Source organism: Myxine glutinosa, chromosome 8 (genome assembly GCF_964187855.1).
Source record: "Myxine glutinosa chromosome 8, kmMyxGlut1.1, whole genome shotgun sequence".
Taxonomy (NCBI): domain Eukaryota; kingdom Metazoa; phylum Chordata; class Myxini; order Myxiniformes; family Myxinidae; genus Myxine; species Myxine glutinosa.
In genome coordinates, this window is record NC_136268.1 from 22601068 (window position 1) to 22621342 (window position 20275).

At 44.6% G+C, this 20275-nt stretch overlaps 1 protein-coding gene across 1 annotated transcript in view; it reads left to right on the forward strand.

Annotated features, from left to right (window-relative positions):
* Nucleotides 1–20275, forward strand: part of LOC137432284 (SH3 and multiple ankyrin repeat domains protein 2) — a 910319-nt gene that overhangs the window by 369670 nt on the left and 520374 nt on the right. Inside the window, 1 exon segment of the mRNA XM_078782990.1 lies at nt 11372–11488. Within this exon segment, the coding sequence (XP_078639116.1) occupies nt 11372–11488 (117 nt within the window).

The following is a 20275-nucleotide window of genomic DNA, read 5'->3' on the forward strand; positions in this document are numbered from 1 at the left end:
CCCTCTTCTCCCCTCCCCCCCCTACCCCTCCCCCTCTTCTCCCCTCTCCCCCTCCCCCCCTCTTCTCCCCTCCCTCCCCGTTCCCCTCCCCTCCCCTCCCCTCCCCACCCGGCAATGCCGGGTACTTCTGCTAGTATATTTATATTTATATCTATATCTATATCTATATCGATATCTATATATTTCTATCTATATTTATATATTTATATCTATATCTATATCTATATTTATATCTATATCTGTATATTTATATCTATATCTATATCTATATATTTATATCCATATTTATATATTTATATCTATATCTAGACATCTATATCTATTATCTATACTAGCAAACCAGTGTGCGAAAGTAGCCCGACAGCTCGTGGTTGGTAACTTTTTTCCCGGGCCGGTATCTTTATTGAGTTGCCAGCCCGGTGGTCTGGATAGATTTTGCCCTACACTTTCGTTTAAAATCGACTTTTTTTCTGTTGAAAATGCATGTTTCCCTCAAATTTAACAGTTATTTATTTAACAGTCGGAAAATCACAGATCTGCAGTGGCCAGAGGTGAATGACTCCTATCAGCCTGTGTGCCCCCAACATCCTGGCAGTCATTGACCTGATATTGACACTGCCAGCCAGCTCGGCCGAATGTGAGCGAGGATTCTCACAAATGAAGATCATGAAGAATGATCTCAGGAACAGGCTCAAGTCAACAACAATGTCGGATTTGCTCTGCATCCAACTAGAATCTGCGGACATCACCGACTTTGAGCCTAAGCCAGCAATCAACTTCTGGAACAGCTGTTCCAAGAGAACGAGAAGGCCCAACTTCACCCGGAGCGGAGCAGGGGCCAGCTTGTTGCCAGAGCTGGTGCGGGATCAGGTCACGGAGATAGATGTTGCTGCTGTTGCAGGTGGTGAACCTGAGGGAGCTGGTCTGCCGGAGCCAATATCAGCAGCTGACAAACAGTCGGATTATGAGTCCGGCCTTGACACTGACTGCGAAGACGTGGTTCTGGATGACATTGAGGACTTACAGGCTGCCGTGGAAGATATGTAAAACTAACAAGAAATGTGATAGATCATAGACCGACTACTATACCTCAAGTTTTTCTCAACTTTGTATTACTTTAACTCACCATCAAGTTATCAACTGTGACTGTCCTGCACATGTTGATCGATCTATGCACAAACATTTTATAAAATTTCCTCACTTTTCTGACAATAAAACGTATTTGGTGTCATGAAAATATTATTCACTAGTGTTTTTAAATTTAATTATTCGAGAAGACCAATAGTTGCTATTAGGTTTTTCGAGAGTTTATTCCTGAACACTCCTAAAATGCACCAATTTGAGTCCTTATTTTCATCTCAGTTCTTCGGGCTGGTAACTCTCAAAAGTTACCAGCCCAAATGGCTGGTAACTATATGCCCCAATTTCACACACTGCGAGTAGCAACAGTACCTGCCCTATGGGCGGGGCTTCAGTTGGGAAGCCCAAATGAAAAGGCAAAATATCAGAAATTGAAGGCTTTTTTATTTTAAACGATTCATATAAACATCCGTTGAATCGTATCACACGCAAATCATCAAAATCTAAATGGTACATGGCGAAACAGTACATTGACGATCACGTACCACGTACGTCTCGCGTCTCGCTCGCTCTCATGTTGTCCCGATAATGATCCTTCCGCAGGTTCACCTACGGAAACCTTGTTACGACTTTTACTTCCTCTAGACAGTCAAGTTTGCTCATCTTTTCGGTGCACCGGCACGAGCCGAGAACGGCCCGTGCAGGGGCTGATCCGAGGATCTCATCAAACCGTCCGATCGGTAGTGGCGACGGGCGGTGTGTACAAAGGGCAGGGACTTAATCAACGCGAGCTGATGACTCGCACTTACTGGGAATTCCTCGTTCGTGGGACACTGTCTCAAGCCCCAGTCCCCATCACGGATGCGGCTCAGCGGTTTACCCGAGCCTGACGGCCAAGGGCAAGGTACACGCTGGCCCGTCCAGTGTAGCGCGCTTGCGGCCCTGGACATCAAAGGGCATTAAACGTTCATTAAACATTAAACGTTCATTAAAGGATTACGAAACGAAAAACATTACGAAATTACGTTCACACCGTCACGGCAAACACTACCGTGAACACATACATCGTCATAACATCGTCACAATGAGAACATCGTCACAATGAACGTTATGCGAACGCCCAAACCTGAGAATGCTGGAGACCAAAGCTGAAATTGGGAAAACTAAATAGCCTATTTTACTCCTGGAGATCCCAGGATTACTCACCCAATATATCTTTGCGATCGGTTCAGCAGTTTTTACGGTACCTTCGAACGGACAGACAGACAGACATTTGGTGAATTATCGTAAGATATATATATATATATACGTATATATGTTTTCAGCCTTATCACTCAATGGTGACGAATCACTAAAAAAAAATTAAACTCTCATATCTGGATCCGGATTCAAATCCACCAAAATTGAAATAATTCTTCCTTGTCACACCCCCAACCTGTCCACCAAATTTAAGCGCAATCCGTCCACAACTTTTTGAAATATCATGCTATATATTGTTTTTGGCCTGAACACTCAATGGTGACGACTCACTTAGAAAATGTAAACTCTCGAATCCGGAAATGGATTGGGATATTCATCAAAATCGGATCGATTTGTCCTTGTTGCACACGCACAAGTTTCCTCCAAAACCATCCACAGCTTTTTGAGATATCCTGTTCACAGACAGACAAACACATAAACAGACAAACAGCCAAACACACAGGTGAAAACATAACCTCCACCCACCTTTGGTGGTGGAGGTAATGAATGAATCACAGATACACAAAGTGGAGGAGATTCAGCGTCAGCAACATTCACCGCTCAACTTTTAATGATGTAAATGAGGCTGCTCCGTCATGCACAAACAGCATCTAAAGCAAGAGGTTCGGTCTTAATGGTGTAAACCTCTCGAAGAAGAATCGTTGCTTCATCGCAATTTGAAGTCGTCATCAGGTTCAGGTAGTTATCGCACAGTTTGTGGTGTGGATTTGCTTCTCCTCAGTAATGGCGACGTACGCAAAACGACGACTTGTGCGCTTTATGTGGGTGCCGAACTTACGTCTCGGCAAATAAGAAAAAGTTTTGCTAATGGCTAATCGACTCGACACTTTGATGGTTTCCCAAGTCAATTTGACACATGGTGATATTGCTTTCGTGCTTCTCCCCTACCGACCACCCACACCCTTATTATCTTCCATCTTCCCTTCTTTCACCATCTTCACCCTGTCTGTTTCTCTCCCCATCTCTCTCTACCTGGGTCTCTCCTCTCCTCTACCCACTCATCTATTCACCTTGTTATCTTGCACTGGTTACTCACTTTGCTTGAGGGTTCCAGAGGTTGACTTCCCCTTAAAATGGTGCCAACCCCCACCCACCCTGTACTTGTGGGCCTATCATCATGTGAGGTGAGAGCTGTTGAATGAACGTACATTTTTGTTTCCATTTCTCTTCTTCCTTTGTTTTCTTTCATCTTCCTTTTTTTTTTTTCTGTATACATAGTCGAGGCTCATGAAAGAGCTAACATTTATCACACAAACAAATCAAACAGACAAATAAACAAAGTGTATAAAAAGGGGAGCGGTAGACAAGATGGGGAGAGAAGGGGAAGCACATAAACACAAATTTTTCATTTTTCACTATTTTTCTCCATCCTCTTCCAGTTTCTCCCTCCATTTCGACCGTTTGTTACTCCGCCGTCGAAAGTGGATGGAAGTTATGTTTTCACCCCTGTCCGTTTAATTTTCATTTTTCGTCACGTGACTATCTATCTCATTTGTTTGTCTTTGAGTGTGACAACTCACGAACACTTTCAGCTGTCTTCGTCAAACTTTACCGGAGGATTCAGAAGGACAAAACTGAGGCTGCCAATGTTTTTTTGACAATATACAGTCATGTGAAAAAGTAAGTACACCCCATGTATTTCATACAGCCCCAACATATTTCAACATACAGCTATTTGATCTTCATTTCAACAATATTGATAGATAAAGGTGATATAATATAACAAATATCATGAAACATTTACATTTTGTAGTCCATTGTATAATTTAAATAAACATAAATGCAAATTTCGCATGTGGAAAAAGTAAGTACACCCCTACATTTATCACTACTTCAAATACCTAAAATTAGAATCAGGTGCACCAGCTCAGGTGCAAATGATTAGAACATCGTTGGAGAGGATCTTGGAGGAACCTGTCTTATTTAAACCTCAGACATTTCGTTTGGTTTGTTCTTTGTTGTTGAAGTGTGCGGCGTCAAACATGCCTAGATCAAAAGAGCTCTCTGAGGCCTTCAGAAAGAAGGTTGTTGATGCCTACGAGTCTGGAAAGGGATTTTAAAAGATCTTCAAACAATTTGAAATCAATCATTCGACTGTCCTGAAGATCATCGACAAGTGGAGAAGATTCCAAACAACTGCCAACCTGTTCAGGCCAGGCCGCCCCAGCAAGTTCAGCCCGAGAGCAGACCGCAAGATGCTGAAAGAAGTCTCTGAGAACCCCAGAATGTCATCGCGGGACCTACAGGTAGCTCTTGCCACTGATGATGTCAAAGTGCACCAGTCTACCATTAGAAAGAGGCTGCCCAAATTTGATCTACATGGGAGGTGTGCCAGGAGGAAACCTTTGCTGTCCAGAAAGAACATCAGGGCAAGACTAAAGTTTGCCAATGAACACCGAGGAATAGACCAGCACTTCTGGAACAATGTGCCCTGGACAGATGAGTCAAAGGTAGAGCTATTTGGCCACAGTAACAGAAGACATGTTTGGCGAAAACCAAAGACAGCATTTGACCACAAGGACCTGATACCAACTGTAAAGCATGGTGGTGGAAATATTATGGCTTGGGGCAGCTTTGCTGCATCAGGGCCTGGGCAGCTCACCATCATAGAATCCACGATGAATTCTTCATTGTACCATAGGGTGCTTGAGAGTAATGTGAGGCCATCTGTCAGAAAGTTGAAGCTCAACCGAAGGTGGACCTTGCAACATGACAATGACCCTAAACATACCAGTAAATTCACCAAGGAATGGCTGAAAGGAAAGAAATGGAGGGTTCTGGAATGGCCAAGTCAAAGCCCGGATCTAAATCCCATCGAGATGTTGTGGGGGGATTTGGAACGATCTGTGCATGCGAGAAATCCCTGAAACATCGCATCGCCCATCTCTCTCTGTTCCCACCTTACCCAGTCGAACCCAACTGCTCCTGGACTCTGTGTCCTTCTCTCCTGACAAGGTGGAGAAGTTTTTGTCAAACCTCGACTCTGATTCTGCAACTGGACCAGGCGGCATCAGCCCACGGGTCCTAAAGTCCTGTTCTGCCGCTCTATCTCACCCTCTCTCTGTTCTTTTCACCCTCTCTTTTGCTCAAGGTCATCTGCCAACATCTTGGAAATCAGCAAACATCACCGCTTTACACAAAAAAGGTGCAAAAACAGATCCTTGCTAGACAGACCAATCAGCCTCCTCCCAATTATCAGCAAAGTCATGGAATCCATCATAGCTTCGGATATCAAATCCTTCCTCTTCTCCAATGGCTTGATCTCCGATCATCAATTTGGATTCAGACCAGGTCATTCTACTCTGGACATGTTGCTGCTGCTGTCTCAACAATGGATGGAGGTCTTCAATGCCAAACAGGAAATCAGAGCCGTCTCCCTCGACATATCACATGCCGTCGATACGGTCTGGCACCCAGCTCTGCTCACCAAACTCTCCTCCTACGGTATCCATGGAAATCTCCACCCTTGGCTTGCTGACTTCCTCTCTGGTCGTAGTCAACGTGTGACCCTGAATGGATTTCTCTCATCTCCCCTTCCTGTTCTGGCTGGAGTTCCCCAAGGTAGTGTTCTGGGCCCTGTGCTTTTTCTGGTCTTCATCAATGATCTCTCCGACTCTCTGGAAAATCCTCTCTATCCCTTTGCTGATGACTGCACTCTCTGCCGCTCCATTCCTCATCCCTCAGATTGGCAGCCTGCAGCCTCCTCACTCTCTGCAGACCTGGACAAAATCACAGACTGGTCAAAAAAGTGGAACATGTCTTTCAATCCTGACAAATCTCACACTCTTACTATGTCTCTCTGAAAAGACCGACTGGAAAACCCTCCCATCTACTTTCTCAACAATCCTCTCCAAGAAGTTCTGTCACTCAAGCTTTTGGGTCTCACTATCTGCCATGATCTTTCTTGGGAAAACCACATTTCAAATCTGGCCTCCAAAGCCCGTCAACGACTGGGCATCCTCCGTCGTGCGAAGTCCTTCCTTGGCACACCTGAGCTCCTCACCACATACAAGGCTTTCATCCGCAGCTCAATGGAATACTGTTCTCCCCTCTGGGCCGGTGCTCCTGCCTCACACCTCGCTGGGCTTCACGCTGTTGAAGCCAAAGCTTTCAGAATCATTGGAATCTCCTGCGATGAAGCTAACTCCGAGGGCCTTTCACTCACTCACCGCAGACAGGTTGGTGGTCTTTCTGTCTTCTCCCGGCTCCTCTCCGGCCTGGCTCCCCCAGCTCTCTCTGTGCTATGTCTCCCAAATATTCCTACAGGTTGCACAAGATCTGCCAGCAACCTTCTTGTGGTTAAACTGCGAAAATCTAGGCTCTCTGCTCACCTTCACTCTTTCGTTCCTCTTTTCTCCCACCTCTGGAACAAACTCCCCCACTCCCTTCAATCCCACTCCTCCCTCCAGGTATTTAAAACAGCTGTTCACCACCATCTCTTATCTTCCGCCATCCAAAACCTTGATCTTTTCTACCCCCGCTAGTTCACCCCAGATACACTTTTTCGAAATTCCAACTCTGTCCTGGAAGTCTTAGCAGTGTCCATATGTTTTATACCTCTCCTACATCCCCCCAAGCCCTCTCCCTCCCACAGTTCTCTCGGTGTCCCTGTTCTCAAACGTTTTGTTTGTGTCCTTCCCCCTCTCTCCCCATCTTGTCTACCGCTCCCCTTATTTTGTGTTATATGTGTCGGTTTGTGTCGGTTTGACTTTTTGTGTGATTAATGTTCGCTCTTTCACGAGCCTCGATCTTGTATACAAAAAAAAAAGGTGAAATAATTCTGCATGGAGGAGTGGGCAAAAATTTCTCACAGTCGATGTCAGAGACTGGTAGACAGTTATAAGAAACGCCTACTTGAGGTTGTTTCTGCCAAAGGGGCAATACCACCTATCAGAGCCAAGGGTGTACTTACTTTTTCCACATGCGAAATTTGCATTTATGTTTATTTAAATTATACAATGGACTACAAAATGTAAATGTTTCATGATATTTGTTGTATTATATCACCTTTATCTGTCAATATTGTTGAAATGAAGATCAAATAGCTGTATGTTGAAATATGTTGAAAAAGTCAAAACTTTACATGGGGTGTACTTACTTTTTCACGTGACTGTAGGTCAAGGTGAAAGGTCAATGTTCTCTCGTTTGTCCGGGCGATATCTCAGCCATCCTTCAAGATCGGAAGCTGAAATTTCGGCACAATTGTGAACAAGTCCTTTGGCAAAAAAAAAACTGCACATTTTATTTTTTGATTAATCAATTAATTGATGAATTTCTTAATTATTATCGATTAATTAAGTACTTATTTATTTCCTTTCTCATCTGGGCAATATCTCAGGCACCTTTTGAGCGAGGAATCTGATATTTGGACATGACTGTGACCAAGTGATTTGTCTGTAAAGGGTATTTTTGATTTATTGATTGATTGATTAATCGATTAATTGTTTAATTATTCGATTAATTATTTAATTATTCGATTAATTATTTAATTTTCAAAACGGTTACAGATTCGGATGAAACCGTGGTGGTTTAGCTATTCCATAAGCCAATTGATTAAGAAACTGGATTTTGGTTCAGGTCTGAATCCAGATCCGGCCTATCAGTGGGATACAAAATGTAAACTGTTCAGCCTGGTGGAGGTATGTGCTCTACCGAGTGCTGTTCTAGTTTTCTCTCTATTTCATACCACCGATGTATTTCTTCCATTACTACACTGTGAGTTCTGGAATTTTTAGCTATGGTCGAGCTGGCACATCTTGTATTGCTGGTGATTTGTATTTAATCGGAACATTCTGTCTTGACCTGTGTTGATAAACTTTTTCAAATTCTCATGAGTACAGGACATCCGCCACTTTGGGTGCTGATTTGTGCTCTTGTCCTGCGGAGATATCTTCCTCCCCATGTTTTCATTACTTTCCTCCTGTCATTCATCTTTGCTGTTATTCTTTTCAAGTCACCCAGAGGATACCGAAAACCCCTCTCCAATTAATTCCTTGCAAATGAGCAGTGCGTGATCAGGAAGACAACATTCCCGTTTGCAGAGAGCGTTGGTGGGGTTTCATCTGCAGCACAAAATGTCTTCGCCTTGAGAAGTCGCTTTTCCATTCACCAATTGAGCTACTGAGAAACCTGTTAACGATGGTAGTCCCACTGCTTACCACCTAAGTATACACCTGTTTCTCTACCTGTCTGTCCTACTTAGCCCCTTGCACTCACTTACACAACATTAAAACAGCTCCACATTGCTGTGATTGCATGGAAAGTGAGGCGACATGTTTGTTGTGATGCCCGGAGCAATTTACAAGAAACATAAATAAATAATTAAACATAAACACATGCTTGCCTCTCAGACTAATAAATGGATGGCCACGTCTTCTCGAAGAAGGAAAACTGATTGAATGAAATTAATTTATTGCTGCCATGTTCATTGAACCTACCTTTTCACTCTCCCCTTCTCCCCAACCCTCGCCTCAAACTCCACCACATACATATGTCTCCTTTCTCCACAAGTAACAATGATATGAATTGCCTCTTCTGAAAAAAAAATCCATCAAAGGTCTGTTGGTTGTCAGAGGTGTCTGTCTGATGACGTCATCCATATTTCAAACATCATCACATTCCCATAATATTACCCCGTTGATGAAAAACACACTGAGATGGATTTTGCAATATGTTAGCGAGGGAGATTCCAACATGTCATCTTCTGGTTCTGCATGTTCACGTCATCACAAGTGCTGTTTATGTCATCATGATGGATATTTTTTTTTGGACAAATATAACAGATTCTAACTGAGTCATTGTGCCTTTCCAGAAATACGGGGGGAAAATAATGATCCCTAAAAAATATTTACCTCCGCCACCGAAGGGTAGAAGGAGGTTATGTTTTCGCCCCTGCTTGTCTGCCTGTCAGTTTGTTACTTGTGAAAATCAAAGATTTTTACAAAAATTTTGCTTGATATTGTGCGTTATTCTGTCTGTCTGTCTGTTTGTCTGTTTGTCAATCGCCTACAGGTCACAATATTTTAAAACCAATCTTTACCAAACTTCCCCAAATGGTGGAGTTGGCCAATGGCCATAAAGAAGAAGCCTATTGATTTTGAGGTCAAAAGGTGAACATAAGGCCAAAGGTCAACAACATTGTCAAATTTCCAAAATCCTCAATTTTCATCCGATTGACTTTAAATTTGAAGAGGATTTGCATATCAGGTCACAGAATGCAGCCACCAATTATTTGTGAGGTCAACATAGGCCAAAAGGTCAACATAGGCCAAAGGTCAACAACTTAGGTGTGGAGTTTCTAGAATCGTTAATTTTCATCCGATTGATTTGAAATTTTAAGAGGATTTGCATATCAGGTTATTGAATTGAACCACCAATTATTTTTGAGGTCAACATAGGCCAAAAGATCAACATAGGACAATGATCAACAACTTATTTTAGGGATTTCACAAGTATCGTGCTGTGCACAACATATTTCTTGTTTGTTTGTTTGTTTGTGAGCAGGATATCTCTAAAGTCTGTCGATGGATTGAGAGGAGACTTGGTGAACTGGCTGGGTGTGTAATAAGGACAAATTGATTCGATTTTGGTGAAGATCTGGATCCAGATCCGGATACCATAAAAAATATTTTAATGTGATTCTTCACCATTGAGTGTTAGGGCCAAAAACGATATCGAACGTGATATTTCAAAAAGTTGTGGATGGATTATGACAAAACTTGGTGGATGAGTTGGGTGAGTGACTAGAACAAGCCGATTCGATTTTCGTTCAGGTCCGAATCCAGATCCAACTTATCAGTGGGATACAAAACATAAACTGTTCAGCCTGGCGGAGGTATGCTCTCTACCAAGTGACGTTCTAGTTCATCTTATGTTTTGGAAGCTTCTCTTGGAGATCCACATAACTTGATAACGATTCCATCACGATCTTCCGTCTCTTCCAATAGCATCATTCAGTATATAGTAGGATCACATGGCTTGGAGTCTTCTAAAGCACAAGGGTTCGTCTAATTTATTTTCATTGACTAGGTCAAGGGATCATATTGTCAGAAAATAATACTAATCTAGAGAGGAGTGGAGGTGAGAGTCAATTGTCATGTATATTTAAATGTGGATGTGGATGCAAGTTGGTTCGTCGATGCGCTTTTGTGAGGTTACATTAGATGGGCATCCGACATGCATTAGATGGTACATTAGATGTTGGCAAGTTTGGAAATTAATCCTGCAGGTGCATATAAAAAGCGACTTGATGGATGACATGATGGTGTTAGCTGTTGTGCTTTTCACCCTCCAAAAAAAAAAAAATTATGGTTGTTAATGGCTCATGTCCAGGTGCAGCAGCCAACAAGGTGTAAAAAGAATCCAGCTCTCAGTGGCATGTGCTATCACAGAAATATGATTGATCACCTCGACATTTGCTCCTCAAAGAGCTTCCATAAAGCCATGAAATGGTCTAATTTCATGGGATGCAAGCCAAGGGGATTGATATATCCACTAAAACTATGCTATTTGTTGATATCCGACCAAGAAAACTCATTTGTGCTCAGTACCTCCGCCAACGAAGGTGTCTGTTTGTGACCAGGATATCTCAAACAGTTACGGATGGATTCGGCCGAAATTTGGTGGACAGGTTGGGGAGGTGACAAGGACGAATTGTTTCAATTTTTGGTCCAAGTCTGGATCCAGATTTGGCCTATCGGTGAGATCCAAAATATATACCGTTCAGCCTAGCGGAGGTATGCGCTCTACGGAGTGGCGTTCTAGTTAATGACTATGGTCACCACATTGGTGTTTCACTCCACAGGACTATTAGTAATAGCTAATCAATGGGGCTCAATGCTCCTGGAGTAACACATCGTTTTTGGAAGTGTGCGAATAGGCCGTGTGCAAACCATGTCCTTTTTTTTTGTTATTGCAGCATGTCAAAATGGTGTGCTACTTAATTGTGTAACATCCATAACGACAGAATTGGACCATTGTGCAAGACCGATTCACCATGACATCCTCGCTTGTCTTCACACCTTCCCACCAGGCCTGTCGCTATGGCAATGTCCAGCACCTGGAGCACCTACTTTTCTACGGAGCGAGCACACATGTGCAGAATGCATCAGGCAACACAGCTCTGCACGTATGCGCTCTTTACAACCAGGTATGTGGTGATGCCAACACAGTACTCTTTAGACATTGTTAACAACAGCAAAGAAAATAATACCAATAAAAATGAATTATATGGAAGAAACCGCAACCATTAATCATTGTTCTCCGACGGATGGAGAATATGACCTGCTCTGACACTGGAATGGCAACGCAGGTTGCGGAGCTTAAAATATGTCATTACCAAGACCTAAACTCTGCAAACAATGTTACTAATCATATTAATAGTAACTATATAACTATATCCATTACTGCAATGGCATACCGCCCTGGTCACATAGCCATTCAAACATGAGCTCATTGTTTGCAAATGCTTGGATCTAACCTGACTTGTTTCAAGCTTTGATGCACAGTGCTTGCCCTTCAATGGCACATCCAACGGTAATTGTGGCATTTTATTACAATGGATTGCCATCAGCGACACCATGTAATGAGGCACTCTGTAATTTTCTCAAAGCCAGCAGAATTACAAGAGCGGTCGTGTACTTGTGGTGTTTTTGTAGAATGAGATCCAACTCAAGATTCTGTCTGGCACACATGTCTACAGGGGGGATCCATTCTTTTTTTGTGTATGAAGTTGAGGCTCGTGGAAGAGCTAGAACACAGAACAGAGCAAGAAAACAACAGAACAAAGAGAATGGAGTGTATACGGTGAAGGGGGAACTCACCATCAACAGGATAGAAGGGCAAAACAGAGGGACCCTTAGAGAGAGAATGTGCATGAGAAAGAATGAGTTCAACGTGAGGGGCAGGAGGACACAGGGGTGAACAAGTTGGATACAAACTCAACTAGAACAACACTTAGAGAGCATACCTCCGCCTGGTTGGCCATATCACTCAATGGTGAAGAATCACTTAGAAAAATTAAATAATTCTCATTTCCGAATCCATATCCGGATCTTCACCAAACTCGAAACGATTCTTCCTTGTCAAACACACAACCTGTCCAACACGTTTCGTTAAAATCCATCCATAACTTTTTGAGATATCCCGCAATGTATAGTTTTTGGCCCAAACTCCCAATGGGGAAGAATCACTTCAAAAATTAAATAATTCTCATACCCGAATCCATATTCAGATCTTCACCAAAATCGAATATATTTCTCCTTGTCAGACGCCCAACCGGTCCACCACGTTTTGTCCAAATCCGTCCGCAACTTTTTGAGATATCCTGCTATGTATCGTTTTGGCCCTATCTCCCAATGGTGAAGAATCACTTAAAAATTCTAGTAGCCGGATCCGGATCTTCACCAAAATCTATTAATTTTGTCCTTGTGACATACGCTACATCTCTGCCAAATTTCGTCCGAATCAGTCCACAACTTTTTGAGATTAATTTTTCACAAACAAACAAACGGGCAAACAGACAGAGGTGAAAACATAACCTCCATCCACCTTTGGTGGTGGAGGTAAACATAGCAAGAAGAGGATGGGCAGAGGCGCATGTGCATGTGCATGCGCAGACATGAAATACATACAAACCAAAAAAGCACATGTGCAAGACAAAATAAATCACTACATCTGAAACATTCTGTCCCTGCAGAAATATTGTCACTCATAAATGAAGGAAAGGGTAGAGGGTGCAAGGTCAATAAGGTTGTGGTAGGTGTTACGGATTCGTCACTTCCGTCGTTGTGGTTTTCATCCACTGTAAGCATTTTTGGTTCCATGTACTATTATTGTTATCGTTTAAGTGAAATGGAGATAACTGTTTTCAAAAGGTAAAAAATTAGTGTTTTAAAAGAAACCGGAAACCGGATCGGGAGGAACCGGCAGAAGAAGAAGAGCAAGAAAAAAGCGGAGCAAGTGAGGTCGGGAAGAAAAGCCGAGCTGCTTTGAGGTCTCGAGGAGACACTGGCGAACGGGGGTCACGAGCGAACTTTGGGTTTCCTGGGAAAGGGATTCCTGTGACAGAGTGGTTATCGCTGTGACAGATAAACCTGCGTGTCGGGTTTTGCGGTTGATTCCGAAGAGAATCGATGGACAGCAGGTACGCCTCCAGTACGGGCCCGCCCGCCATTTCGCCTCGCTCCCGCCATTTCGCATCGCTCCAGCCGTTAGCCTGGTTTGCGTGTGTAACGTGGATTTCGATTGGGAATTTGTGGTTCTCCGTTTGGGAGCCGTTGAACGTTCATACCCGAAGGTGTGATTTCCCATTCGCCTTTTGAGGGCACCTTTGCGCATCTTTGGCAGCGTGACTGTCAGCCGAACTGGATTCTGGTCTCGATACGACATTTTTCTTGCGATCACCAGAGCGTGGATCGACTTTGGCTTGGTGCCGGGACAGAGACTTTGGGAATGTTCTTTTCGCTCACTTGGAGCACAGTGAGTTATATTGTAAGAAACTGATGGTACCATCATAGGAATGATATAATATTTGTTGTACAATTGATTAATATTGTTCTTGTGCTTTTATTCTTGTGTGACCTTAATACAATACTTGTTTTTTGGTAACAATTTGTGTGGTTTCACCATTGGTCATTGACACACAGAATAACACATCTTTCTGCCGTTACTCCTTTCGGGGCTCAGAGGTACACCGTGACCGGGGTTTGGGGAGGAGCACGTAACAGTAGGACACAGAGGCAACCTACCTGTCTGCAAGACGACAGCACCAGATCGAGAGATTCAGATTCATTGTGGGAGAAACTAATGGTTATAAGGCCTTGGTTTCCACAGCAGGAAAGAGTACACGATTTGAGGCAGGCACACCAGTCTAAAGTGGTGAGCAGTGCTCTCTCGAGCTGCGGTTGAATGCTTTGTATGTTGATAAAAGTTCAGATTTGCCAAGGAAAGTCATTGCACGATGGAGGATGCCCAGACATTGCACGCTGGAGGATGCCCAGACATTGCATGCTGGAGGATGCCCAGACATTGCACGCTGGAGGATGCCCAGATATTGCACGATGGAGGATGCCCAGACATTGCACGCTGGAGGATGCCCAGACATTGCACGATGGAGGATGCCCAGACATTGCACGATGAAGCATGTCCAGGCATTGCACAATGGAGTATGCCCAGACATTGCACGCTGGAGGATGCCCAGACATTGCACGCTGGAGGATGCCCAGACATTGCACGCTGGAGGATGCCCAGACATTGCACGCTGGAGAATGCCCAGACATTGCACGCCGGAGGATGCCCAGACATTGTACGCTGGAGGATGCCCAGACATTGTACGCTGGAGGATGCCCAGACATTGCGCCCTGGAGGATGCTCAGACATTGCACGCTGGAGGATGCGCAGACATTGCACGCTGGAAGATTGGCAGACATTGCACGCTGGAGGATGCGCAGACATTGCACGCTGGAGGATGCGCAGACATTGCACGCTGGAGGATGTGCAGACATTGCACGCTGGAGGATGCCCAGACATTGCACGCTGGCGGATGCCCAGACATTGCACGCTGGAGGATGCCCAGACATTGCACGCTGGAGGATGCCCAGACATTGCACGCTGGAGGATGCCCAGACATTGCACGCTGGAGGATGCCCAGACATTGCACGCTGGAGGATGCCCAGACATTGCACGCTGGAGGATGCCCAGACATTGCACGCTGGAGGATGCCCAGACATTGCACGATGGAGGATGCCCAGACATTGCACGCTGGAGGATGCCCAGACATTGCACACTGGAGGATGTCCAGACATTGCACGATGGAGGATGTCCAGACATTGCACGATGGAGGATGCCAAGACATTCAATGATGGAGGATACCCAGACATTGCACGATGGAGGATACCCAGACATAGCACGATGGAGGATACCAGACATTGCACGATGGAGGATGCCCAGACATTGCACGATGGAGGATGCCCAGACATTGCACGATGGAGGATGCCCAGACATTGCACGATGGAGGATGCCAAGACATTCAATGATGGAGGATACCCAGACATTGCACGATGGAGGATACCCAGACATAGCACGATGGAGGATACCAGACATTGCACGATGGAGGATGCCCAGACATTGCACGATGGAGGATGCCCAGACATTGCACGATGGAGGATGCCCAGACATTGCACGATGGAGGATGACCATACTTTGCACGATGGAGGATGCCCATACTTTGCACGATGGAGGATGCCCAGACATTGCACGATGGAGGATGCCCAGACATTGCACGATGAAGGATGCCCAGACATTCAATGATGGAGGATACCCAGACATTGCACGATGGAGGATACCCAGACATTGCACGATGGAGGATGCCCAGACATTGCACGATGGAGGATGCCCAGACATTGCACGATGGAGGATGCCCAGACATTGCACGATGGAGAAGGCCCAGACATTGCACGATGGAGGATGCCCAGACATTGCACGATGGAGGATGCCCAGACATTGCACGATGGAGGATTCCCAGACATTGCACGATGGAGGATGCCCAGGCATTGCACGATGGAGGATGCCCAGCCATTGCACGATGGAGGATGCCCAGACATTGCACGATGAAGGATGCCCAGACATTCAATGATGGAGGATACCCAGACATTGCACGATGGAGGATACCCAGACATTGCACGATGGAGGATACCCAGACATTGCACGATGGAGGATGCCCAGACATTGCACGATGGAGGATGCCCAGACATTGCACGATGGAGAAGGCCCAGACATTGCACGATGGAGGATGCCCAGACATTGCACGATGGAGGATGCCCAGACATTGCACGATGGAGGATGCCCAGACATTGCACGATGGAGGATGCCCAGCCATTGCACGATGGAGGATGCCCAGACATTCCACGATGGAGGATGCCCAGACATTGCACGATGGAGGATGCCCAGACATTCCACGATGGAGGATGCCCAGACATTGCACGATGGAGGATGCCCAGACATTGCACGATGGAGGATGCCCATACTTTGCACGATGGAGGATGCCCATACATTGCACGATGGAGGATGCCCAGACATTGAACGATGGAGGATACCCAGACATTGCATGACGGAGGATGCCCAGACATTGCACGACGGAGGATGCCCAGACATTGCACGACGGAGGATGCCCAGACATTGCACGATGGAGGATGCCCAGACATTGCACGATGGAGGATGCCCAGACATTGCACGATGGAGGATGCCCAGACATTGAATGATGGAGGATACCCAGACATTGCATGACGGAGGATGCCCAGACATTGCACGACGGAGGATGCCCAGACATTGCACGATGGAGGATGCCCAGACATTGCACGATGGAGGATGCCCAGACATTGCACGATGGAGGATGCCCAGACATTGCACGATGGAGGATGCCCAGACATTGCACGATGGAGGATGCCCAGACATTGCATGATGGAGGATGCCCAGACATTGCACGATGGAGGATGCCCAGACATTGCACGATGGAGGATGCCCAGACATTGCACGATGGAGGATGCCCAGACATTGCACGATGGAGGATGCCCAGACATTGCACGATGGAGGATGCCCAGACATTGCACGATGGAGGATGCCCAGACATTGCACGATGGAGGATGCCCAGACATTGCACGATGGAGGATGCCCAGACATTGCACGATGGAGGATGCCCAGACATTGCACGACGGAGGATGCCCAGACATTGCACGACGGAGGATGCCCAGACATTGCAGAATGTGGGATGCCCAGACATTGCAGAATGTGGGATGCCCAGACATTGCAGAATGTGGGATGCCCAGACATTGCAGAATGTGGGATACCCATACTTTGCATGATGGAGGATGCCCAGAATTTGCACGATGGGGGATGCCCAGTCAGCAGCTGACTTTGGAGGCCAACTTACATATGTGGTTTCCCCAAGTGAGATCACGGCTGAAGGTGAGGCCAAAAGGTTTGAGTGATCATACCTCTTGGAGTGGTTTGTTAAAGAAGTAGATGTGAGGGTTCACCAGACGATCCTTCGGAGAGACAGAGTGAAAGTGTGAGATCTGTCAGCATTGAAAGACATATTACAAGTGTTGGACCAGCTGGTAATTCTGTGGAAGTTCTTCAAAGAGGGAAGAGGCTTCTTCCCACCTATCTGAAAGATGGCGGATGCTACAGCAGAGGGCAAAGTCATCAGCCAAAAGATACGGAGTATATTCCACAGAATAGGAATAATGATTGATCAAGAAGAGTAAGAGGACTGGGCTCAAGATACTCTAGAGGGGTCAATATATGGTTGAACCCCAAAGAAATTGATACAAAAGGTTTTTCAATGGATTCTGGTACCATTGGGCATGCTAAATAACATACTAAAAATCTAGTAACATCTGACTTCCGGAAAGGGGTCATTTTCAAGATGGCGTCCAAGATGGCCGCCAGGAGCTTAAAATGGCCATATCTCAATTATTATTCAACCTAGAAAGGTGGTTTTGGTGTCTAACCCTAGGTTTTAGGGCCCAAGGAATCCAATTGAATCAATAAAATTACCATCAGTTAAATATTTATTGACAAGTCCAAGATGGCATCCCAAGGTGACATCCTGATCCACTAAAATGGCTCTGTCGAATAGTAGTCAACCGAGAGAGATTTTTTCAGTGTGTATACCTAGGTTTAAGGCACCCAGGAAATCATCAAAATTACTTAAATAAGCACAAAGTAATCAGGTAATCCAGTAAGCCAGGATTACCAGCCCATTAGGCATTTGTTGTCTTATACAGTTAGTCGCTGTTCATCGTCATCCTCCGACTCACCAGCTAATGAACCAAGTGTATGTTTCAGATTGGAGATAAGAGTGTAATGTGTCTCCACCACTGCCACCTGTGACTCCAGTCCACAGTATTCAGTGATCATTACAGACAAAGGTTTGTACAAAGCTTGAGAGGTTATGGCAAGGGACAGACTATTTTATATTGGGGAGGGGAGGGACTGAAAAATCTGACAAAGAATTAATTTTCATCTCAAAAGGAATAAGTATATTATTTGGTACATGTATGCGTACACAAAATCCATATTATCAGCCTTCAAAATGACATTCAGTTGAAACTTAAGGCAATCTGTCACAAATTTCTGGAGTCTCGTGGATACCGAAAAGTATAGAGGGGTCAATATATGGTTGAACCCCAAAAAAATTGATACAAAAGGTTTTTCAATGGATTCTGGTACCATTGGGCATGCGAAAGAAGAATGTGACAATCCACATAACAAGTTTCTTCCAGAGGAGTCGGAGGATGACGATGAATAGCGACTAACTGTATAAGACAACAAATGCCTCATGGGCTGGTAAACCTGGCTTACTGGATTACCTGATTACTTTGTGCTTATTTAAGTAATTTTGATGATTTCCTGGGTGCCTTAAACCTAGGTATACACACTGAAAAAATCTCTCTAGGTTGACTACTATTCGACAGAGCCATTTTAGTGGATCAGGATGTCACCTTGGGATGCCATCTTGGACTTGTCAATAAATAATTAACTGATGGTAATTTTATTGATTCAATTGGATTCATTGGGCCCTAAAACCTCGGGTTAGACACCAAAACCACCTTTCTAGGTTGAATAATAATTGAGATATGGCCATTTTAAGCTCCCGGCAGCCATCTTGGACGCCATCTTAAAAATGACCCCTTTCCGGAAGTCAGATGTTACTAGATTTTTAGTATGTTATTTAGCATGCCCAATGGTACCAGAATCCATTGAAAAACCTTTTGTATCAATTTTTTGGGGGTTAGGTGAGTTTTTTTCATATATTGACCCTACTACTCCAGTTTTGACAAGGGAAAGGAGATCAAAAGATCCCTTTGAGAGCTATGAGAGGGAGGTGGTTGATAAGCCATAAGTGAAGGTGAGCTTGGATGCCATAGGCAGAAAGTTTGTAGAGCAACGCAAGGTACCAGGCTGTATAAAATGCTCAATATACATCCAGAGAGATGGCTGAGATTTCATGTTTGAGATTGAGCGCCACCATCCAGTGTTGGAAGAGTAGAATCAGCATGTTGAGGGTAAAGTGGTTGGGCCTAAACCCAAACTGATGGTCTGTGATCAGTTCGTTGAAAAAAAGGATGGTTAATTTGATGTTTTCTTCTTCTTCCATATGCAGCATAAGGCTGCAAGGAGCATCATTGGCTGAAAGTTCAGCTGTGCTGCTGATGCAATTCCCTCTGTCGGTTGAGACAGGAATTTGGAATTTAGCCAGGATGCTGGCAATAGGTCACCTACACTTCGTGAAGGACACTGTAGGATCTTTAATTTTCACCAACTAATGCTGGCAGATGGGACTCCAAGTGTAACGTCCATCGGATGTCCGTTAAGCTGCACCGTAACTGAGCTCTGACATTTCCCTGAATTGTCTATGTTGATTTCTATGACATCTTTGCTTTCTCCTCAACCCCAGAAACGGATTCTTCGGAAGTAACGATTTCTTTATCTTTTGTGTAAAATAATGGGACTATAGATATTTTTATTGGAGTTTCCTCAAGGCAGACAATTCATAACCAAGAGGACTTGCCTGCTCTTTACCTCATTTGTATGGAAGGGCGGTGGAGGGAGGCATAAGTGGAAGGTTGCAATGTTACATCAATAGAGTGCAATGGTAGTTTGGCTGTAGTAGTCATAGTAAGATTTATTTTGAGTGATATTGTCCACAAACATGATGTTCATCCTCCATTGCAGCCCTGACATGATTATCTCACAGGGGAGCAGGAAAATACCGACCCCCTGTTGTAAACCTTCCAATTTGATGTGCACTCGTTACCAATGTGCCAGCAACACTGTTGCCACTCTCGAGGAAGTGGTGTAACCACCTGGAGGCGTCATATTTCTCATTAAGTGAGGGAAGCAACAGTAAAAAGGTGGAGTTTGATTCGTCGTA